The 18410-nt window shown below is 36.4% G+C and overlaps 1 protein-coding gene across 1 annotated transcript in view; it reads left to right on the top strand.

Annotated features, from left to right (window-relative positions):
• Positions 1–18182, top strand: part of LOC115211635 — a 169087-nt gene extending 150905 nt beyond the window's left edge. The window contains exons 5-6 of the mRNA XM_029780261.2: positions 3625–3706; positions 15361–18182. Of these exons, the coding sequence (XP_029636121.1) occupies positions 3625–3706; positions 15361–15757 (479 nt within the window). The 3' untranslated portion in view covers positions 15758–18182. The remainder of the gene's footprint in view (positions 1–3624; positions 3707–15360) is intronic.
• Positions 18183–18410: the final 228 nt, after the last annotated feature.

The raw sequence follows: 18410 nt of genomic DNA, 5'->3' as shown, positions 1-18410 counted from the left end.
GCACTACATTGGTGAAAATGGGAGTGAGGTCTTGACTTGGATTAGATTATGATTTACATCTATAATGCTCAAGTTTTGAATGCCAATGCCATATTGTACAGTGCCTTAGGCTAAAAGAAACTTTTTTTTTTTTAATTACAAATTAAAAGAACAAAAGAAGACATTCAGCAATGATTATAATGTTTATTTCAGGCATTCATGTTTAGAAACTTACATAATAAACATTATTGAATGTTTTGATTCCAAAGCTGAAAACAAAGTTTTTTTGGGGTTTTTTTTTATCAATTTTTTAAAAATATTATAAACTATAATTCTTTCACCTACTTACAATATTTCATGTTGAGTATATTTATAGTTTGATGAGCACAGAATTAATTTCTTAATTATAAATAATATAAACTGCTTTCTCATATCTTAGGCAAAATGAAAGTATGTAAAATATACTTAAGTAAATTATATAAATTATATTGCAGTTTGGTTTTGTACCAGGCAGAAGCACCAATGATGTTATATTTCTGGTAAGGCAACTGTAGAAGAAATATCTAGCCAAAGATAAACCTCTGCACTTGGCTTTTGTTGACTTGGAGTAATCCTTTGACAGGGTACTCCAATCCCTTATCTGGTGGTCAATGCGGAAACTGGGAATAGATGAGTGGTTGGTAAGAGCTGTACGGGGATGCTGTCAGTAAGATGAGGGTTGGCAATGAATATAGTGAAGAATTCTGAGTAGAAGTAGGGCTTCACCAAGGATCAGTCTTCAGCCCCCTCTTATTCATTATAGTCCTCCAGGCAATAACAGAGGAATTCAAGACAAGCTGCCCTTGGGAGCTCCTCTGTGCTGATGACCTTTCCCTAATAGCTGGGTCACTGCCAAAATTAGAGACGACGTTTAAGGTGTGGAAGCAAGAGCTAGAATCGAAGGACCTTAGGGTTAACCTAGCAAAAACCAAAGTCTTATTAAGTAGGAAGGCTGTCAAATCACAATCCCCTTCAGGTAGATAGCCCTGCTCGATATGTAGAAAAGGCATGGGTAGGAACTCCATATGATGTACCCTGTGTAAGCTATGGACACATAAAAGGTGCAGCAATATCAAAGGAAGGTTAACAGGGAAAATAGTTTTTGTGTGTGACATGCACAGGGGCAATAAACACAGAAAATAGATTCCATCCCATGCCAGGGGAAGAAACTAGTAGTTAATAGTTTCTGCTACCTAGGCAACCAAGTCTGTAGTGGGGGTGGTTGCTCTGAGAGTGTAGCGACTGGAGTAAGAATAGCCTGGGCAAAGTTCAGGGAGCTCCTACCTCTGCTGGTAACTAAGGGCCTCTCACTCAGGATGAAAAGTAGACTGTATGATGCATGTGTGTGAACATGGGCCATAACTGCTGAGGACATGCGTAGACTTAAAAGAAATGAAGCTAGTATGATCTGCTGGGTGTGTAATGTCAGTGTGCATACACGACAGAGTGTAAACGCCCTGATAGAAAAGTTGGACATCAGAAACATCAAATGTAGTGTGCAAGAGAGATGACTGTGTTGGTATGGCCATGTGCTATGTATGGATGAGGATAGCAGTGTGAGGAAGTGCCACTCCCTAACTGTAGAAGGACAGGAGACCGAGACCTTTGGAGATATGTTGTAACTGAGAAGACCCGGTAACTAAAGTAAGATCTCAGCCACACATGTCCGGCCCAGTTAAGCGTACCCCTGATACGTCAGGCGATATGATGTGCTTGAGAAGACCTGTTGAGTTAAGTAAAACCAATATCATAGCTGTGGCCAGTGCTCCCTGACTGGATCCTGTGCTGGTGGCACATAAAAAGCACCATCCAAACGTGGTTGATGCCAGGTCCGCCTGACTGGCTCCTGTGCTGGTGGCACATAAAAAGCACCATCTCAACATGATTGATGCTATGCCTGCCTGACCGACTTCTGTGCCAGTGGCATGTAAAAAGCACCCACTGCATTCTCAGAACTGTTGGTGTTAAGAAGGGCATCCAACTGTAGAAACATTGCCAGATCAGATTGGAGCCTGGTGCAGCTGATGGCCCTCCAGACCGCAGTCAAACCATCCAACCCGTGCCAGCATGGAAAATGGTCGTTAAGCGATGATGATAATGATTTCATAGAGAAAACAGCTTAGTACCCAAGGAAGAATATTTTAAATATAAATGTTTTGTAATGTATTTAAAATGTTCATTGAAGAGAAAATATATAAACCAATTGACATTTTTCCACAAAAATGTTTGATCTGTTCAATCATGTGAATGTTATCAGTGAGTAATTTCATTGAATGAATTTGGAGATATAAATCTGATGATGATCTTATGCAGCAAAGTCTGTTGCATCTAAAAATACTTCACTATTTCCTTATGTTGACAGAAGTGAAGTGAAATTCTCAATTAAGAGAAACAAAAAAAAAATAACAGTTATTTTCTAAAAGATAGCTTTAACACTGTCTCAGTAGAGTAACATTTCTCAATAAATAAAGGGCATACACAGCAGTTTTTAGAAGTGAGTTCTGAATTATCAAGTTGGTGGGTGATAGAGAAATTTTCACCTCGATTAAACACTAGTCTATCACTGGAAGTTCTTCCTGAATTACAAGAGTGATTGCAGTAAAGCATGAACTTATCACATATGATCTGGTAGTATTTATTGATTTTGTATTGAAATTTGTGAACACCACAGCTGTTAGTTTCAAGTCTGCTATTGGCCAATCACTCTTTTGCTGCATTTCTGACAGTAGAAGTGACAAGGAAGTATCTGTATTTCAGTGCAGAACAAATATCACAAGAGACCTTGTTCGAAGAGAATCGGTTTTCTTGTTCCCATGCTGAGGCTTGCAAACAGCTTGCTTGTGCAAGTGTTGTTAACCGAAAGCTCTTCATACCAAATGCCAACAGGTTTCAGGGGTCATCAGGAGAGTATGTGTACTGTTTTAGGCCTTTACGGTGCACCGTCCCCACCCTCACTTCTTGATGTGAGGCCCTATCAACTGGGTTGACTAACTAGAGATTGATCTCGGTTCTTTCCTTGCTACTGTTTACATTCTTCCTCAATATACATTGGTGACATACATATTTATTTACATGCATACATACATGCAATGATTGTTTCATCTTGTCCAATGATAGCTGCTTTGTTATTCTCTATTCAGTTAGATTATAAACATCCACGTGCTCCAAGGTAATTCTTAATATCAGCTGATGGCTTACAAGGGTGTACAACAAATATGACTGACAAAACTCTGCATCTCTAGAGGAAGACTCAGACATGTTGGTAGCATGACATTTCTGTGCAGATGTCTTTGCTATCCAGTTTTGGATTTGTGCATTTTATTGTGTGCTGTACAAGCATTATAATTTGTTTTAATAAACTGGAATTTAAAATTCTCTGAAAGGTTCTTAATGATGCTAACCTGTAAACAGAATTATTTCTATCTTTCTGTGTTTGATTTCTCATGAACATATACCTATAACTAACAGACACATACACACACACACACACACACACTCTCTCTCTCTCTCTCTCTCTCTCTCTCTCTCTCTCTCTTTAATGTCTGTCTACAATTACCTATTTATCCGTCTTAGTGCATCTTTCAAATGTTTTTCTTTTTATTACAGGTAACATGGTTGGTCTGATAGTTGGTTTTGTGGTTGCGTTCATTATCATCATGATCATTTTCATTGTTTATTACAAACGCTGGTATGTATATGAAGCATAATTTGTGATAATTCTTCTATCTTGTGAAACATTCAATCACTGACATCAAGCATGTTTCAATATAGTAAAATCAGAACCTTTTGTGTTTCTTTGGCTTGACACAACAGAATTTTCAGAAACATTCAGAACATTTTACATATGTTGAACTAAAAAAACCAAATAAATAAATAAACATTTCAACTGGAAGCATCATTAATCATATTACAGCTAGAATTGCTAGCAAGTTATTTTAACTCAAGTTAAATATACTGAAAAGTGCCTTGATCGTTTTGCTGCCATATTTCAATTGAAATGCATTGCTTTTCAGTCAGTTTATTTTGAAAATAATGAATAGTTTAATAAAATAACCTTGTCATTAATTAACTGGTGTGTGGAATATAAATTAAGAAATTTTGATGGAATGTTTTAATTTAGGTTACTTTAAAACAGGAAGTTTATACCATGGAGTCAGGTGTAGTTTGAGGCATTGGTATCAAAAGGGCTAATCTTTATCCTGGTTTACCAAACTGACATAAATATTACCTTCTCGAAAATCAGAGCCTGATATGTTTCTGATCAGTAAGAGAACTGCGTGTGTGTGTGTGTGTGTACAAGAGGATACTGAAAAGTTCTTGGCTTTGGGTGAAAGAAAATACAGGAGGATCAATTAATTATGATTTTATTCAACATATTCCTCTCTCAGATTCACACACTTATTGCAGTAGTCCTTCAGTTTTTCTAAGCCCTATAAAAGAACTTGGAAGGTTGTGCCTCCAACCAGGCCTTTCATGATACCCTTAAAGCCAGGAACTTTTCAGCACCCCATCGTATATGAGTTTATTAAGGCAGATTTTCTACAGCTAGATGCCCTTCCTATCATCACCCCTCACCTGTTTTTGCAGGCTATTTCTCTATGACCAGACATATTCTTGTAGAATATTGGAAATAAATGACACTGCTTGTATGACAGTGACAATCATTTTACAAATATTATGCAATGTCAAGAAAAGGAGAGACACACACACACAAACAAGATGAGCTTCTTTCAGTCTCCATCTACCAAATTCACTCACAAGCTTTGGTTGACTTGGGGATATAGCAGACACTTTTCCAAGGTACCTTACAGTCACATTTGCACCTATACATTACCATTGTATGTGTGTACATATATATATATATATATATTTATATGTATATACATGCACAGATGCATGCACGCATGTGCACACACATTCTTATCAAGTCTAACATGCATAATGCATCTAGTTTATGAAACCATTCAAAGCTAAAACATACAAAAATTGTTAGACTTGTAAGCTATACCAAATGAAGGCGCTCTATGTAAGTCTCTTATTAATATCTTGAATACGTGTTTCTGCTTTGAATGTTCATTTTGATAAAATAAAATGTGGTTGTATATCTATGGTATACACACACACACACACACACACATACAGCAATGCACCAGATATCTTGGTCCTTAGCTTTACAAAGGAGATAACAGAGGACTGAGATATCTGGTGCCTTGCTGTACTCAAGAAGATCCATCTGCCACTACAGAATCGATACCACTGCCAGTGCTGCATGAAAAGCACCCAGTACACTGTGTGGAGTGGTTGGCATTAGGAAGGGCATCCAGCTATAGAAACCATGCCAGAATAGACAATTGAGCCTGGATGGCCCCTGGCCTTACCAACTCTGGTCAAACCATCCAACCCAAGCCAGCATGGAAAACAGATGTTAAATGATGATGATGGTATATATATACATATATAAATATCATCATCATCATTGTTTAATGTCCGTTTTCCATGCTAGCATGGGTTGGACGGTTCAACCAGGGCCTGGGAAGCCAGGTAGCTGCACCAGGCTCCAGTCTGATCTGGCAGTGTTTCTACAGCTAGATGCTCTTCCTAACGCCAGCCACTCCATGAGTGTAGTGAGTGCTTTTTACGTGTCAGAGGAGGCTGGCAATGGCCACAATCAGTTGGTGCTTTTTACATGCCACCAATACGCGAGCCAGTCAAGGCAGCGCTGACATCGGCCACATATGGATGGTGCTTTTTACGTGCCAGGGTAGGCTGGCAACAACCACGATTGGTTGGTGCTTTTTACATGCCACCAGCACAGAAGCCAGTCAAGGTGGTGCTGGCATCGACCACGTACGGATGGTGTTTTTTAGGTGCCACCGGCACAGGTACCAGGGTAGGCTGGCAACGGCCACGAACGGTTGGTGCTTTTTATGTGCCACCAGCATGGAAGCCAGTCTATATAAACTTACTGTTAACAAAAGTCGGGATGTGTGGCATTCAGTTACTCAATAAATGAAAAGTGTATTAAATACTACAAAATGTGCACGTAAGACAGACACAGAAGGATTGTAATTCTTTATCAGATATCAACTGAAAAATACTAATACTCAGTTTTGTGCCCGTAACGATGAGAACTTCATTTATCAGCAGCACTCAACCAAAGCCTTGTGAGTGGATTTGGTAGACAGAAACTGAAAAGAAGCCCACCCATCATATATGTGTGTGTATATGTTTGGGAGTCTGTGTTTGACCCCTACCATCACCTGACAACTGATGTTGGTGTGTTTACATCCCTGTAACTTAGCAGTTTGTCAAAAGAGACCGATAGAATAAGTACTAGGCTTACAAAGAACAAGTCTTGGGGCCAAATTGTTCGACTAAAGGCGGTGCTCCAGCATGGCCATAGTCAAATGACTGAAACAAATAAAAGAAATATATAGGTTGGATGTCTGCATAGTTTTAATCTCATAAATTCTGCTCCAAAGATATTGCTTAACCTGAGACTATACTAGAATTCATTGTCTAAGGGGCTGCACAGTAAGATTGAAACTGGAACTATGTAGTAGCAAAGAACTGCCCTCCTATACCTGTGATAGTTTGGAGATTTAATTTGTCACCCAGATTATTACTATCTCCTGTGCTTTAGGCATCATTAGCAGAATCCACTGTTTTGCAACCATTGACACAGTTGCCATTCTGAAGATATCTCAAATACCATTTTTTTCTCCTTTGTCAACTTTGGATCTCCTCCAAAAAGGTCATGGGTACTGCCTGCTACTATTTGTCCTCTAATCCATTCACCCTTACATGCTACCTTAAAAATCCTTTTTAACTGCCAAATAGGATCACTGAGTTCAAGAAGGAAAATAATTGGAATGCCTGTTATTTTAATGAAAAATAACTTCTAAGGGAGTCACTTTTCACTGTATATAAATGATATAATTTCTGACATTTAATATCAGACTTAGTCTAAATTACTAAATAATTAACCTAGATAGTTCCTTTAAAGCTGATTTAGCAGTATATGTATGGATATTATCACATTAATCATTTGTTAAGGCTTTGAAGTATTAAGAATGGACAAATTGACCTGTATAGACACATGATATTCTGGGTAAGAATATCTAAGTCAAAAGCTGAACATGTAAAGAATACAGATTAAACAAACAGTGTAATTTCGATGCTGTTGTAATTTTGATACTGTTGTATCTGGCTCCTGTTCACTTATCTTAAAACCTCCTTTTGGAATGCAGATAATCAGTTGAAAAACTAGTCATGATCAACAAATCCATTGCTCTACCTATGTAACATATTCTTATTTCTTTATTGCCCACAAGGGGCTAGACATAGAGGGGACAAAGAAGAACAGACAAAAGGATTAAGTCAATTACATTGACCCCAGTGCGTAACTGGTACTTAATTTATTGACCTCGTACAGGCAAGATTGAAATTGTGCTTGTGTACAATTTAAACTAACCACAGGGAATCTCTGTGCTTAATCAAACTATGTCATGAACAAATGCATAGATTATACAGAAACCACCAGGATATTCTGGAGACTCTGCTAAAACTAACATAACTGCACATATAGCTATATTTTTAATATAACACATGCAAATAAACACAGAAAATTCTGTGCCTTACAAAATGACTCGCCACAAAAAAAAAAAAAACTGTAATAAAATGTTCTTATTTTTCTGTCTCTGTGTTTCTATTTCTTCATGCGCATCTCTTTTATCTTGTTTTGAAATGTAGCAAACTAATCTTGTCTATAAGGAGCCATATAAAATACATATGTATCCAATTTGAATGTTTCTTATTCACATTCTTTTATTTGTCTACTCTTTACGCTTGCCACAGTTCACTGCAGAATGTTTATTTACATGTTCATGTATTTGCAAATCGAAACAGATAAAATTGCTGTATGTGGGGTTTATTTTATACAAAGTTATGTAGACATTTACGAATGAAATCTATTGAAAGCAATTTTATTACAAATTTACTGATGATGGTCGGTACTGGGTAGACACTTATTTGCCATTCTTGTTTCAAAGCTGCTTTCTGTAGAGTGGTATAAGTGTTTTCAGTAGATTGGAAATGATATCAAATAATATGTAGTAGTATAAACACTGATGTGAGGACCTAGCTGTATACAGTTAGATCCTCATATCTCTGTTTAATTTCATACATTTATGTACAAGGCCTGTATTCATATTGGTTCAGTTGGTTATTCCTCTTATAAACTGGAGTTCATAAAAAGGAGAAAACAATTTTTTAATATAAAATACATAACTCTACAAATATTTAAGCCTTTCCACTCCAGGGATACTGTTGTTTTTTGTTGTTGTTTACCTTATAATTACTAAATAATGTTAGATGATAATCAGCTCCTGCTTTCAGTATTCATTGCATCTTCAGCTTTTACTGTCACAAAAACCCAGGAATCAATGCTCATAAGTTGCTCTACACTAAACACTTGATTTTCATTGAGAATCAGTCAAGGATCTACAAAGAAATTTTCAGCATCACCAAAGCTTATTTAAAATTAAGCAGCAGCAAAACAAGAAAACTCCAACAAGAAGTAAATGGATTTATATGTTTAATAATCATCAAAAGAAGAGAAAGATTCAGGCACTGTTCCAATGGTTTTCAAAAATTAAATGCATGAGATATTTGGCTGATATACTTATATATATATGTAGGTATATATATGTGTGTGTGTGTAGGTATATATATATATATATATATATATATCTGTATATATAAAAGGCAGGATGTGTGTGTACGTGAATGTAATTTATGCACGTCCACAAATTAGCACGCATGTCGCTCCAATTTTAGGAGGACATTCATCCTAACCCTAGCTGTATTTTCATCAACTTATTTTTCCCAGAACACCAGTGAATAGCAGTAAAAATAAATTTTCAACCAAAACTTTTAAGTTTTCAAGTCGGTGAAATCACCATTGTTTACAAACAGGAGTTAAGTCCTCTTCTAGTGATGAGTAAGTTTCTGTTAAGACTTTTGTTGTTGTTTTTTTTTTCCATCGAGGAAAAAATGTTTTGTTGATATACAGGCCACGCAACCACACACAAACATGTATGCGTACAAAAAACATGTATACAATAGGTGTACATACGTACGTATGTGTGTGTGTGTGTTGCCCATATATATATATATACTTAAGACTTAGTTGTGATCTGAACATAACCACTTCAGACACAGAGAATCAGGAGCCCTTTTGGGCATTCTATTTTCCTTGTTGGAAAGGTTCCCAACACATGGGCAACTGGGGTTAGATGATATGGTTGGTGTTTTCAAAGGGCTGGCATGTGCAACCTGATCCCCTCTGCCAATCAAACTCCCAACCCATGCGCTCCCATCACGACACTGATTCTGCAGAACTGGGTTGGGTGTGAAAACCAACTTTAAAGTATAAATATAGATGTTTTTGAATCGGCAATATTGTGTTCGGTTAAGTCCTATTTGGGGTGAAAAATCAATAAACTGATTGCTTATGGGGTTTTCCATTTAATCAGGATAAAAAAAAAATCGATAAACCAATTCCTTACAGGATTTCCCAATAAAATTGGCTACACCCCATTTTCAATCATAACTTTTACTAATTTTGATGTATTTTGTTCAAACTTGATGCCAGCATTACTTAGGACTCATGGGATCTTTGAATACTTTAAGTTCTCCAAAAACGAAAAAAAAAAAATCGATGAGGGGAAAAAAATCGATAAACCTATTCCTTATAGGATTACCCAATCAAGTTGCCTGCAACTCATTTTCAGCCAAAAGTTTACCAATTTCAATGGATTTCGCCCAAATTTGACATCAATGTTACTTAATTTGGTTTGAAATAAAGAACTTCATTAGCTTAATAATCCTAACTTAATCCCAGGCAAAGCCGGGTTATACTGCTAGTATATATATATATATATATAGCCTCTATGCAGCATATAAGCTACTGGGAAAGACTCAAGAGATTAAGACTCTATTCCTTACAGCGTAGGCAAGAAAGATATGCCATAATATACATCTGGAAGGACTTGTCCCAAACTTTGGCATCGAGAGTTACACAAATACTAGAACTGGGCACCACTGCATAGTGCCAAGGACTCCAAATTTGCCATCAAGATATAGGACAAGATACTGCAATAACCTGGGCTTCAGAGGTCCACAGCTCTTCAATATCCTCCCGAAGGACCTGAGAGACCTGCATGGGGTGGATGTAGGTGTCTTCAAAATAAAGCTGGACCTCTTATTGTCAAGTGTCCCAGATGAGCCAACTTCACGACAGGAGGTGCAATTGAGAGCAGTGGCATCAAACTCCCTCGTGCAGCAAATGTCAATTCCTTAAAAGCATTTGTGAAGTAAAATTATGTGGCAATACCAAATGGTGATGCCCCAGCATGGCCACAGCTCACGAGCTGAAGCTTGATTAAAAAAAAAAATATCTCCTAGCCGGCTGCCAACACTTTTTTCTGCAAAATAGGGGTAGCTTATCCTGTGATTTGATCCACAACTGTGAGTTGAAAGTTTGAAACTAAGACAATTGCAGTATGGAAGGTACATCTTAGCTAGTAAAAAAGACACATATTGTTAACTTCTCTCAAACATTTATTATTTGTAATAGAATGTCAAAATTTTCATCACACAAACTGCAAACTGGTTGCCAACAAGATTACACTGCATCACTGAGATGTGTGTAAATTTATCAGTAACCAGGTCAATGTTTGTGCATTGAAAATTTTAACATCTTATAATAATAAATGCTGAAGTGAAGTCAAGTCTTCATTTAATTTTGAATGGCTAAGGGTATTTAATTTGACATGAAAACAAATAGTGATATTTGTCTTCATGTCAAGTTATATATAAAAACAATTTAACATTAAATTGAAGGATTACTCAATACTTTTTAGTAGAACACATATCTATCAATTTTTAAAAGAAAAGGATAACAGTGCCTTTGAAGTTTCAGCTTACTTCATTTGCATATGAAAATTTTTGCTTATGTATGACTAATGGTTAGTGACATAGGAGTAAAAGTTAGATGGACTCAGAGACAGGAGACATTCTAGAGGAAGACAAGGAAGTTGAAAGGGCAGACAACCCATAGTAGGGTAAATGATCTATTTATAGATGCATGGGACAAGACAGAAATAGGAAGGTATAAAATAATAATGCAGAGGACATCTAGGAATTTCTACAGAATAACTTGCTGAGAGCAAGCTCCATAGACAGAGTTGTAAAGGCTAAGAGTTAGCCTTGGCTGAGACAGGACAGTAAAGAGCAATGCTAAGTTGCAAGAAGAGAACTTCGGGTATATTTAGCTGAGAATAAAAGGTTTGCCAATGTCTTAAGATTTGAAAATCAGTGGCATAAGGTATTCTGAATTGCAAGATAGTTTGTGAGACTAAATCAAGACATTGGGGAGAAGTGTGGATGGAATTACCTCATTCATTTTTTTAGTCAATGAAAAGAAAGAAACATGGAAGTACTATTATAAGAAGTTACTGAATGCAAAGAATATGTGAGGGAAAACAGGTCTATGCTAAGTTGACCTAACAAAAATCAGGGAAGTTACTTTTTGTCCATCAGGAATCCCAGCTGAGCTACTTAAAATATGTAGCAGAATGAGATATGACCTATCACAAATATAGTAAATCAGATTGCACTGGAATTTGTCATACCTAATGACTAGCATGGCAGTATCATTGTCAACCGTAAAGACAAGAGGAAGGAAATTACAATACTGCAATTGATTAGGAAGAGAATTAACATAGATGCAATGCAGTATGGTTTAGTACCAAGAAGTACCATTCATACCATCCTTCAAGTGATACAGTTAAAAGAGAACTAGGAATAAGTCCCAAACCCTTTCACAGTGTTCCCCACTCTATCTGGTGTTCACTGAGGATGTTTGGAGTACACTAATGGCTTGTGAGAGCTGTACAAGGTCAACAAGGTGAGAAATAGTGATAAGGTCAATGTGAAGGTGAGCTGAACCTCTGATCAGCATATGTCCTTACATAGATTATTGTTCTTCAAGGCATAACAAGTTTAAGATTGTGTGCTTGATTTTTTTTTTTTTTTTTTTGTTCATTTTGCATCATTCCTGAGAGAATGTGGCATTTGGGCTATCTGAGATTGGGTAGGTTGAAGTTTCCCATAAGAGGTACACTGACCCATTTTGACTAGTACTGCTTCTATTATTGTAAGGCAATCTTCAAACTTAACCATATGATTTGGGGCCTCTGCTGGACAAAATGTAGTACTTATAACTATTTTAAGTTGTATGTACTATTGGTTTTTCACATATAGTGTGAATATGACAGCAGGATAAGAGCTGTGAGGTCTTCATGGAGGTACATTGCAATTCTACCATGACTCCTTTTCTATCAATTTACAATACAACATGCTTTCATATGTTTATTTCTGCATCTGCTGTATCAGGTGTCAGATATATGAGTGTGATTGATTGCAGCAAGATGTCTCTCAGGTAATGAATTTTGGTTTTGTTTACTAAGTTATAATAAGCCTCTAACATTCAATAGAATAACTGGTGTGACATTTTCACAGGTGTCAGAAGTGCCCCACTTCCACCCCTGGACCTGTTGTTGGTCATGACTTTGTGTGTTGGTAGATATTCCTCTGATTTTAACTCCAATGTTGCCAGGTTAGCTACCACACAATCTTTTGTGTCATGCTCAAAAAATATTGCTGCTTAGCTTATACCTTTTTTTACTACATCTGAGTTGATTGACATGATGAGTACTACATCTGTGTGTTCTTTTAGGAGGAGACAGTATGCCATCTGTTCCCTTTTGACAACTCTGTTTTTCTCGTGTTACTTGTTAGAAGAAGTTTGTCACCTTGTCGGGTACAGCTGTAACAAAGGTTTCAGGTGCTCAAAATGACAGTTTTGCACCATTTTTTCCCATGCCAACAAGTGCCTTACAGGTAAAATTCACTGATTACCTGTGTGCATTTCCTTTTGCTTCTTCCTCTTCCCAAAAGTCTTTTTTTGACTTTTGTTTATATTTTGGGGTTATAGCTAGTGTTTCTTGATTTAGTTTGTTTCTGCTCATGATAGCTCTGTGTGGCAGGAATTTTAGCTACTTTGTTTTAGTCCTCTACTTTTCTTTTATTTATTTTTTTTGTGTGTGTGTGATTATTTCCATTAACAGATTCAGAGTTGGTTGCTCTAGTGTTGCCTTCTTTGTCGGACTTTTCATTTAGGACTTCAGCTTTGTTTATCTGAGTGTCTGCAGAATTAGGAGGACCCCTATTATTTTGCACCTATGTTTCTACCTTCATCTTCGCTTGCTTCATCATTTTTAAGGATAGTGTCTAGCAGCATGTGGTTTGATGATTGTGTAAAAATGGTTAAATTCATTTTTCTTCCTATCTATTTTCACTGTAAAACTGGAAAATCTATTGCTCTTCAAAGCTGCTGCTATTAGGTTGTTGGGTGGATTTCTGTCTGCTATGTTCCCTGCCTAAAGAAATATTACAGCACCTCATTTTTCCAGTTTCATAACATCTTTAATATATTGTTTGCCATCATATCTTTCCTCATAGAATTTATGTATTCATGCATGTGATTTATGAATGCTGGAAGAGAACAAATGAAGGATGAGTTTCTGGTGAGAGAGAGAGGAGAGCAAGTGATGGACAGCAGAGGGAGGAAAAGCAGCTAAGACAGTGAGGGGAAGGTAAGGGAAAGAAAGGGGAGACTGAGAAAACATGAAAATGCAAGAAAAGCAAAGAATATCATGAACAAGACACAGATGGCAAGACATATTTAAATAGGGAGAGAACGAGAAAAATTTGTGTGAAATATATAGTTATATAGAGAAATAAACAGATTAGCACCCACTACACTCTCGGAGTGATTGGCATTAGGAAGGGCATCTATCTGTAGAAACATTGCCAGATCAGATTAGAGTCTGGTGCAGCCCTGGTTCCTATTGCAATTCCAGATTTTGGTGATAAACAGCGGTGTCAAACATGAAATGGTTGTTTGCATGTATATATATTTATATATATGTATATATATGTGTGTGTGTATATATATATATATGTGTGTGTGTGTGTATAAATGTGTATGTGTATACATGGCAGTGAAAGATGGTCTGTGACAGCCAGAAATGAGGCCAGTATGCTTCACTGGATGTGCAATATCAGTGTGCATATATGACAGAGTAAGCATCTTGAGAGGAAAATTGAGCATAAGAGGTATCAGATGTGGTGTACAAGAGAGGTGACTGAGCTTGTATGGTCATGTGATGCATATGGACTAGGACAGCTGTGTAAAGAAGTGCTGATCATTAACTGTGGAGGGAGCCTATAGTAGAGGTAGACTCAGGAAGACATGGGATGAGGTGGTGAAGCATGATCTTCAAAGTTTGGGCCTCACAGAGGCAATGACTAGTGACCAAGACCTTTTGCGATATGTTGTGCTTAAGAAGACCCATCAAGGCAAGTGAAATGATAGTTTTGAGTGATGCTGGTGTCACATAAGTGACACCCGTACCAATAGTACATAAAAAGCACCTTTCAAGCATTGGGCCTCATGGAGGCAAAGTAGCTGCTAGTGGTACATCAAAAGATCCTTTCGAGCATTGGCTGAGAACTTTGGCATTATGTCATGCTTGAGAAGAAGACCCATCAAGCCAAGTGAAATTGCAGTCATGGCAAATACCAGTGTCCTGTAAATGGCATCTATGTCAGTGGCACATAAAAGCACCCATAACACTTTTGGAGTGGTTGGCGTTAGGAAGGGCATCCAGGCATAGAAACCGTGCCTAATCAAACTGGAGTCTGGTGCAACCTTCCAACTTGCCAGCTCTGGCCAGGCCATCCAACCCATGCCATCATAGGCAACAGACACTGAATAATGATATGTTCATATACACACAAAAATCATACATATATATATATATCCAACCCATGCTAGTACGGAAAATAGATGTTAAAGAATGACAGTACATACATGCATGCATGCATTCGTTCGTTCATTTTTGTATGAGTTGACTAAATTAGAAACTGAAAAAAGAAGTATGGTGAAGGGATAGAACTTACTACTAAAATGGTACATGAAACATTTTCTTGCTTTTAACATTATAAATATCTGGGTTTGTTAACAAACTGTTTTATGATAATTCTTAATATAGTTTGATGTATTGTATTACCTTTGCATGCAGTGTAGTATGAGCTGCATAATAAAATCATATGCACATTTTAATTTTTTTTTATGTCTGATACTTTGATATATTTGTATCAAATTTCTTTGGCTGTTGGCTTAAATTTCTTTTTAAATTAATTTCTTTGCAGGCTTAAAAGGAAATATCAAGAGCCTGCTGTCCTCTTTCAGAATACATTCTATGCTCAGATGAAAAATGATAGTGAAACTGTACCTGCAGTTCCAATTACAGAAGCTGTTGCCAATAATACCTACTGGAATACAAATGATATGAATGTCTTATATGAAGAAGTCAGCAAACCAACAAACCATGGGGTCAATGATATGGAAAATGCTCTCACGAATAACATCAACAAAGCATGCACAGCTGAGGCAGGTGCTGTGGCTTCTGGATATGACAGCAAACTAGACAAAGATGCTAATAAGCATCATACAGTGAAAGTTATGAACAACGAAATTCGTGTAGAATCAGAACAGAATGTTATCAATGAAAATTTATATGAAGATATGGCTGCACTAAAGAAGTGACAATGTAGCTACTGTTAAGTTGTTAGTTAACAGTAAATGGTTGGTGCAATATTAATACTCATACAATGTGAAAAACAGAATGATTGAAAACAGAGCCATAAACAAAGCGTTTCACAAATTATGAAACACTTATTTTATTGGTTAATTTTATCAACCCCAGTACTTGTTTAGTACTTCATGTTTTAAAATATGAAGTTCAATCAAATGTCCACTTTAGAATATTGGTCACAATTCAGTTACCTTGATTATACATTATTAGGAAATATTTCAGATGTTATTCTTTTGTAATATTTTCTGTTAAGTTTCTTAATTTTTGTTTTTTTAATCAATGAAGAAAGACCTTATTGCAGATGTTGATATTGTTATAGTTCTCAACTAGTTTGTACCATCATCATATCATGATCACATACTGGTATCCTTTCAAATTGTTTCAGCATTCCATTTGTACATCATGATTCTAATCAACTTATATATTCATTTTTGATATAAAAATTTATTACTCAAAGCAATTTTTTTTTTCTAGTGAAAAATCACTCACCTGCATCTATAGAAACAAACTAAATGAAACTTTGCAAGTCCTAGTCAATTGCTAATGTACTTTAGAATCATATTCTTTGTTTGAAACAAACAAACAAACAAACAAACAACACACACACATTACAGACTCACTCATACTCATGCACAAACACAATCTTCAGTCTGCTTCCTTCATGCATTGTTCTCTAAATTTTGTTTATCAACCTATATATTTATTGTCTGAAATGTCAGTATTATATATTCACTTGAGAACTGGATAGACTTTAAATATAAGGTAAAATATTTCTACTCTCTAAAAAGCAACAAAAAGAAAAAACTTCCACAAAACACTCATGCATAGTGTTGAAATTATTTTGTATTGTCATATTTGACATTGTTTGTATTTTTTTTTTTTTTTTCCTTTTCTCCTCAATTAAATTTTGATGCAATTAGAAACTGGACACAAAGCCATAGATTTAACACTTTTGTTACTATATTTCCATTGAAATACACTGCCTTTTGTTTCAATTACTTTTGAAAATGGTGAAGAATTTAGTTAAGTTATTTTGTCATTATTTAAGCTGATGTTCAGAATATAAATTAACATGAAATTCTGATGGGAGGTTTTAATAGTGAATTTGTATCATGGGACTAGAAGAGGTCTCAGGAAGGATGGTATCAAAAGGGTTAAACTAGATAAAGCAGTTGTAACCATGCAGTTTTACATTTAAAGCCAGTCATTTCATAAATGAGGCTTGGTGACTGCTTGGTTTTGGTGATGACTTGCAAATCACCGAAAATCAGGTTGCCACAGTCATTTGTGTCTCTACTTGATTAAGGAAGAGGAAGTTCCAATCCATTTCTATAGCTCAGTGGTTAGCAATACAAAGTGTATCCAGCTGCACAAAATGTTGTTTTCAACAGCATTAACAAGCTAAAACAAACCCTTCCATTTTCATGCTTTCTTGGTAGTTTGAAAACTGCATAATAATAATAATAATAATGATGATAATAATAATAATTCTTTCTACTGGAAGACAAGGCCTCAAATTTTGGAGAAGGGATTAAGTCAATTACATCGACCCCAGTGCATAACTGGTACTTATTTAATCAACTCTGAAAGGATGAAAGTCAACCTCGGTGGAATTTGAACTCAGAATGTAGCAGCAGACAAAATACTCCTGAGCATTTCAACCAAGTTTTAAAAATTTGACATGAGGGCAGAGCATGCTCCCAAAAACAGCTCTATTGGGGACAGCTAGGATTTTCAGATTGGTACTTGGGTGTTGAGTATCTTCTGTGATACTTAACAGCTATGTACCAAGTCTTATAATTTGTGGAAAGGGACCTCGTGAGACTTTTGACAACAGGATGCTGCTCTCACAGGATTAACAAGAACAAATAAGATCAAGATCTCTGAGAAATTATAAATATAATGATAATGGTGATGATGATGATGATGGTTTCTCATTTAACTACAACACCAGCTGTATTAATGAGAGTGTATTAGTCAGTTATATCAACCCCAGTACTCATTTAGTATATCATGTTATCAACCTCAAAGGGATGGAAGATGATGTTGACTTCAGTGAGATTTGAACTCAGAATGTAAAGAACCAGAATAATTATAGTAAGGCATTCTTCTCCCCCCCCCCATGCTCTAATGATGTTGTCAATCACTGCCTTTACTTGTTTCTAATTTTGGCACAAAGCCAGCAATTTTGGGGGGAAGTGTTAGTTTATTACATCATTTCCTTACGACCCCACTGCTTAACTAATAATGATAATAATGCAGACAGTGAAGAGAGTAACTGTCATCCCAGTTGTTGCAGGGGCACTCACAGCATTAACAACCAAGTTTGAGAAGTAGGTCAGAGAAACTGGAATTGACATGTGGGTAGAGTATGCCTCAAAAACTGCTCTGTTAGGGACAGCTAGGATTTTTATCAGCCTCAGAGAAATGAAAAGCAAATTGAACCCTGGTGGGATTGAATCCCAAGACAAAAAAGAGCTAGAAAAAATACTGCAATGTATTGCCTCCAATGCTCTCATGATTCTGTCAATCCACTACAATAATAATAATTATTATTATTATTATTATTATTAGTGATGGCGGTGGTGGTGGTATGGGGGCATA

The sequence above is a fragment of the Octopus sinensis genome, linkage group LG5 (genome assembly GCF_006345805.1).
Source record: "Octopus sinensis linkage group LG5, ASM634580v1, whole genome shotgun sequence".
In the NCBI taxonomy this organism is placed as follows: Eukaryota; Metazoa; Mollusca; class Cephalopoda; order Octopoda; family Octopodidae; genus Octopus; species Octopus sinensis.
Note: the sequence above shows the minus strand (reverse complement) of the source record. Positions and strands in the feature narration are given on the sequence as shown.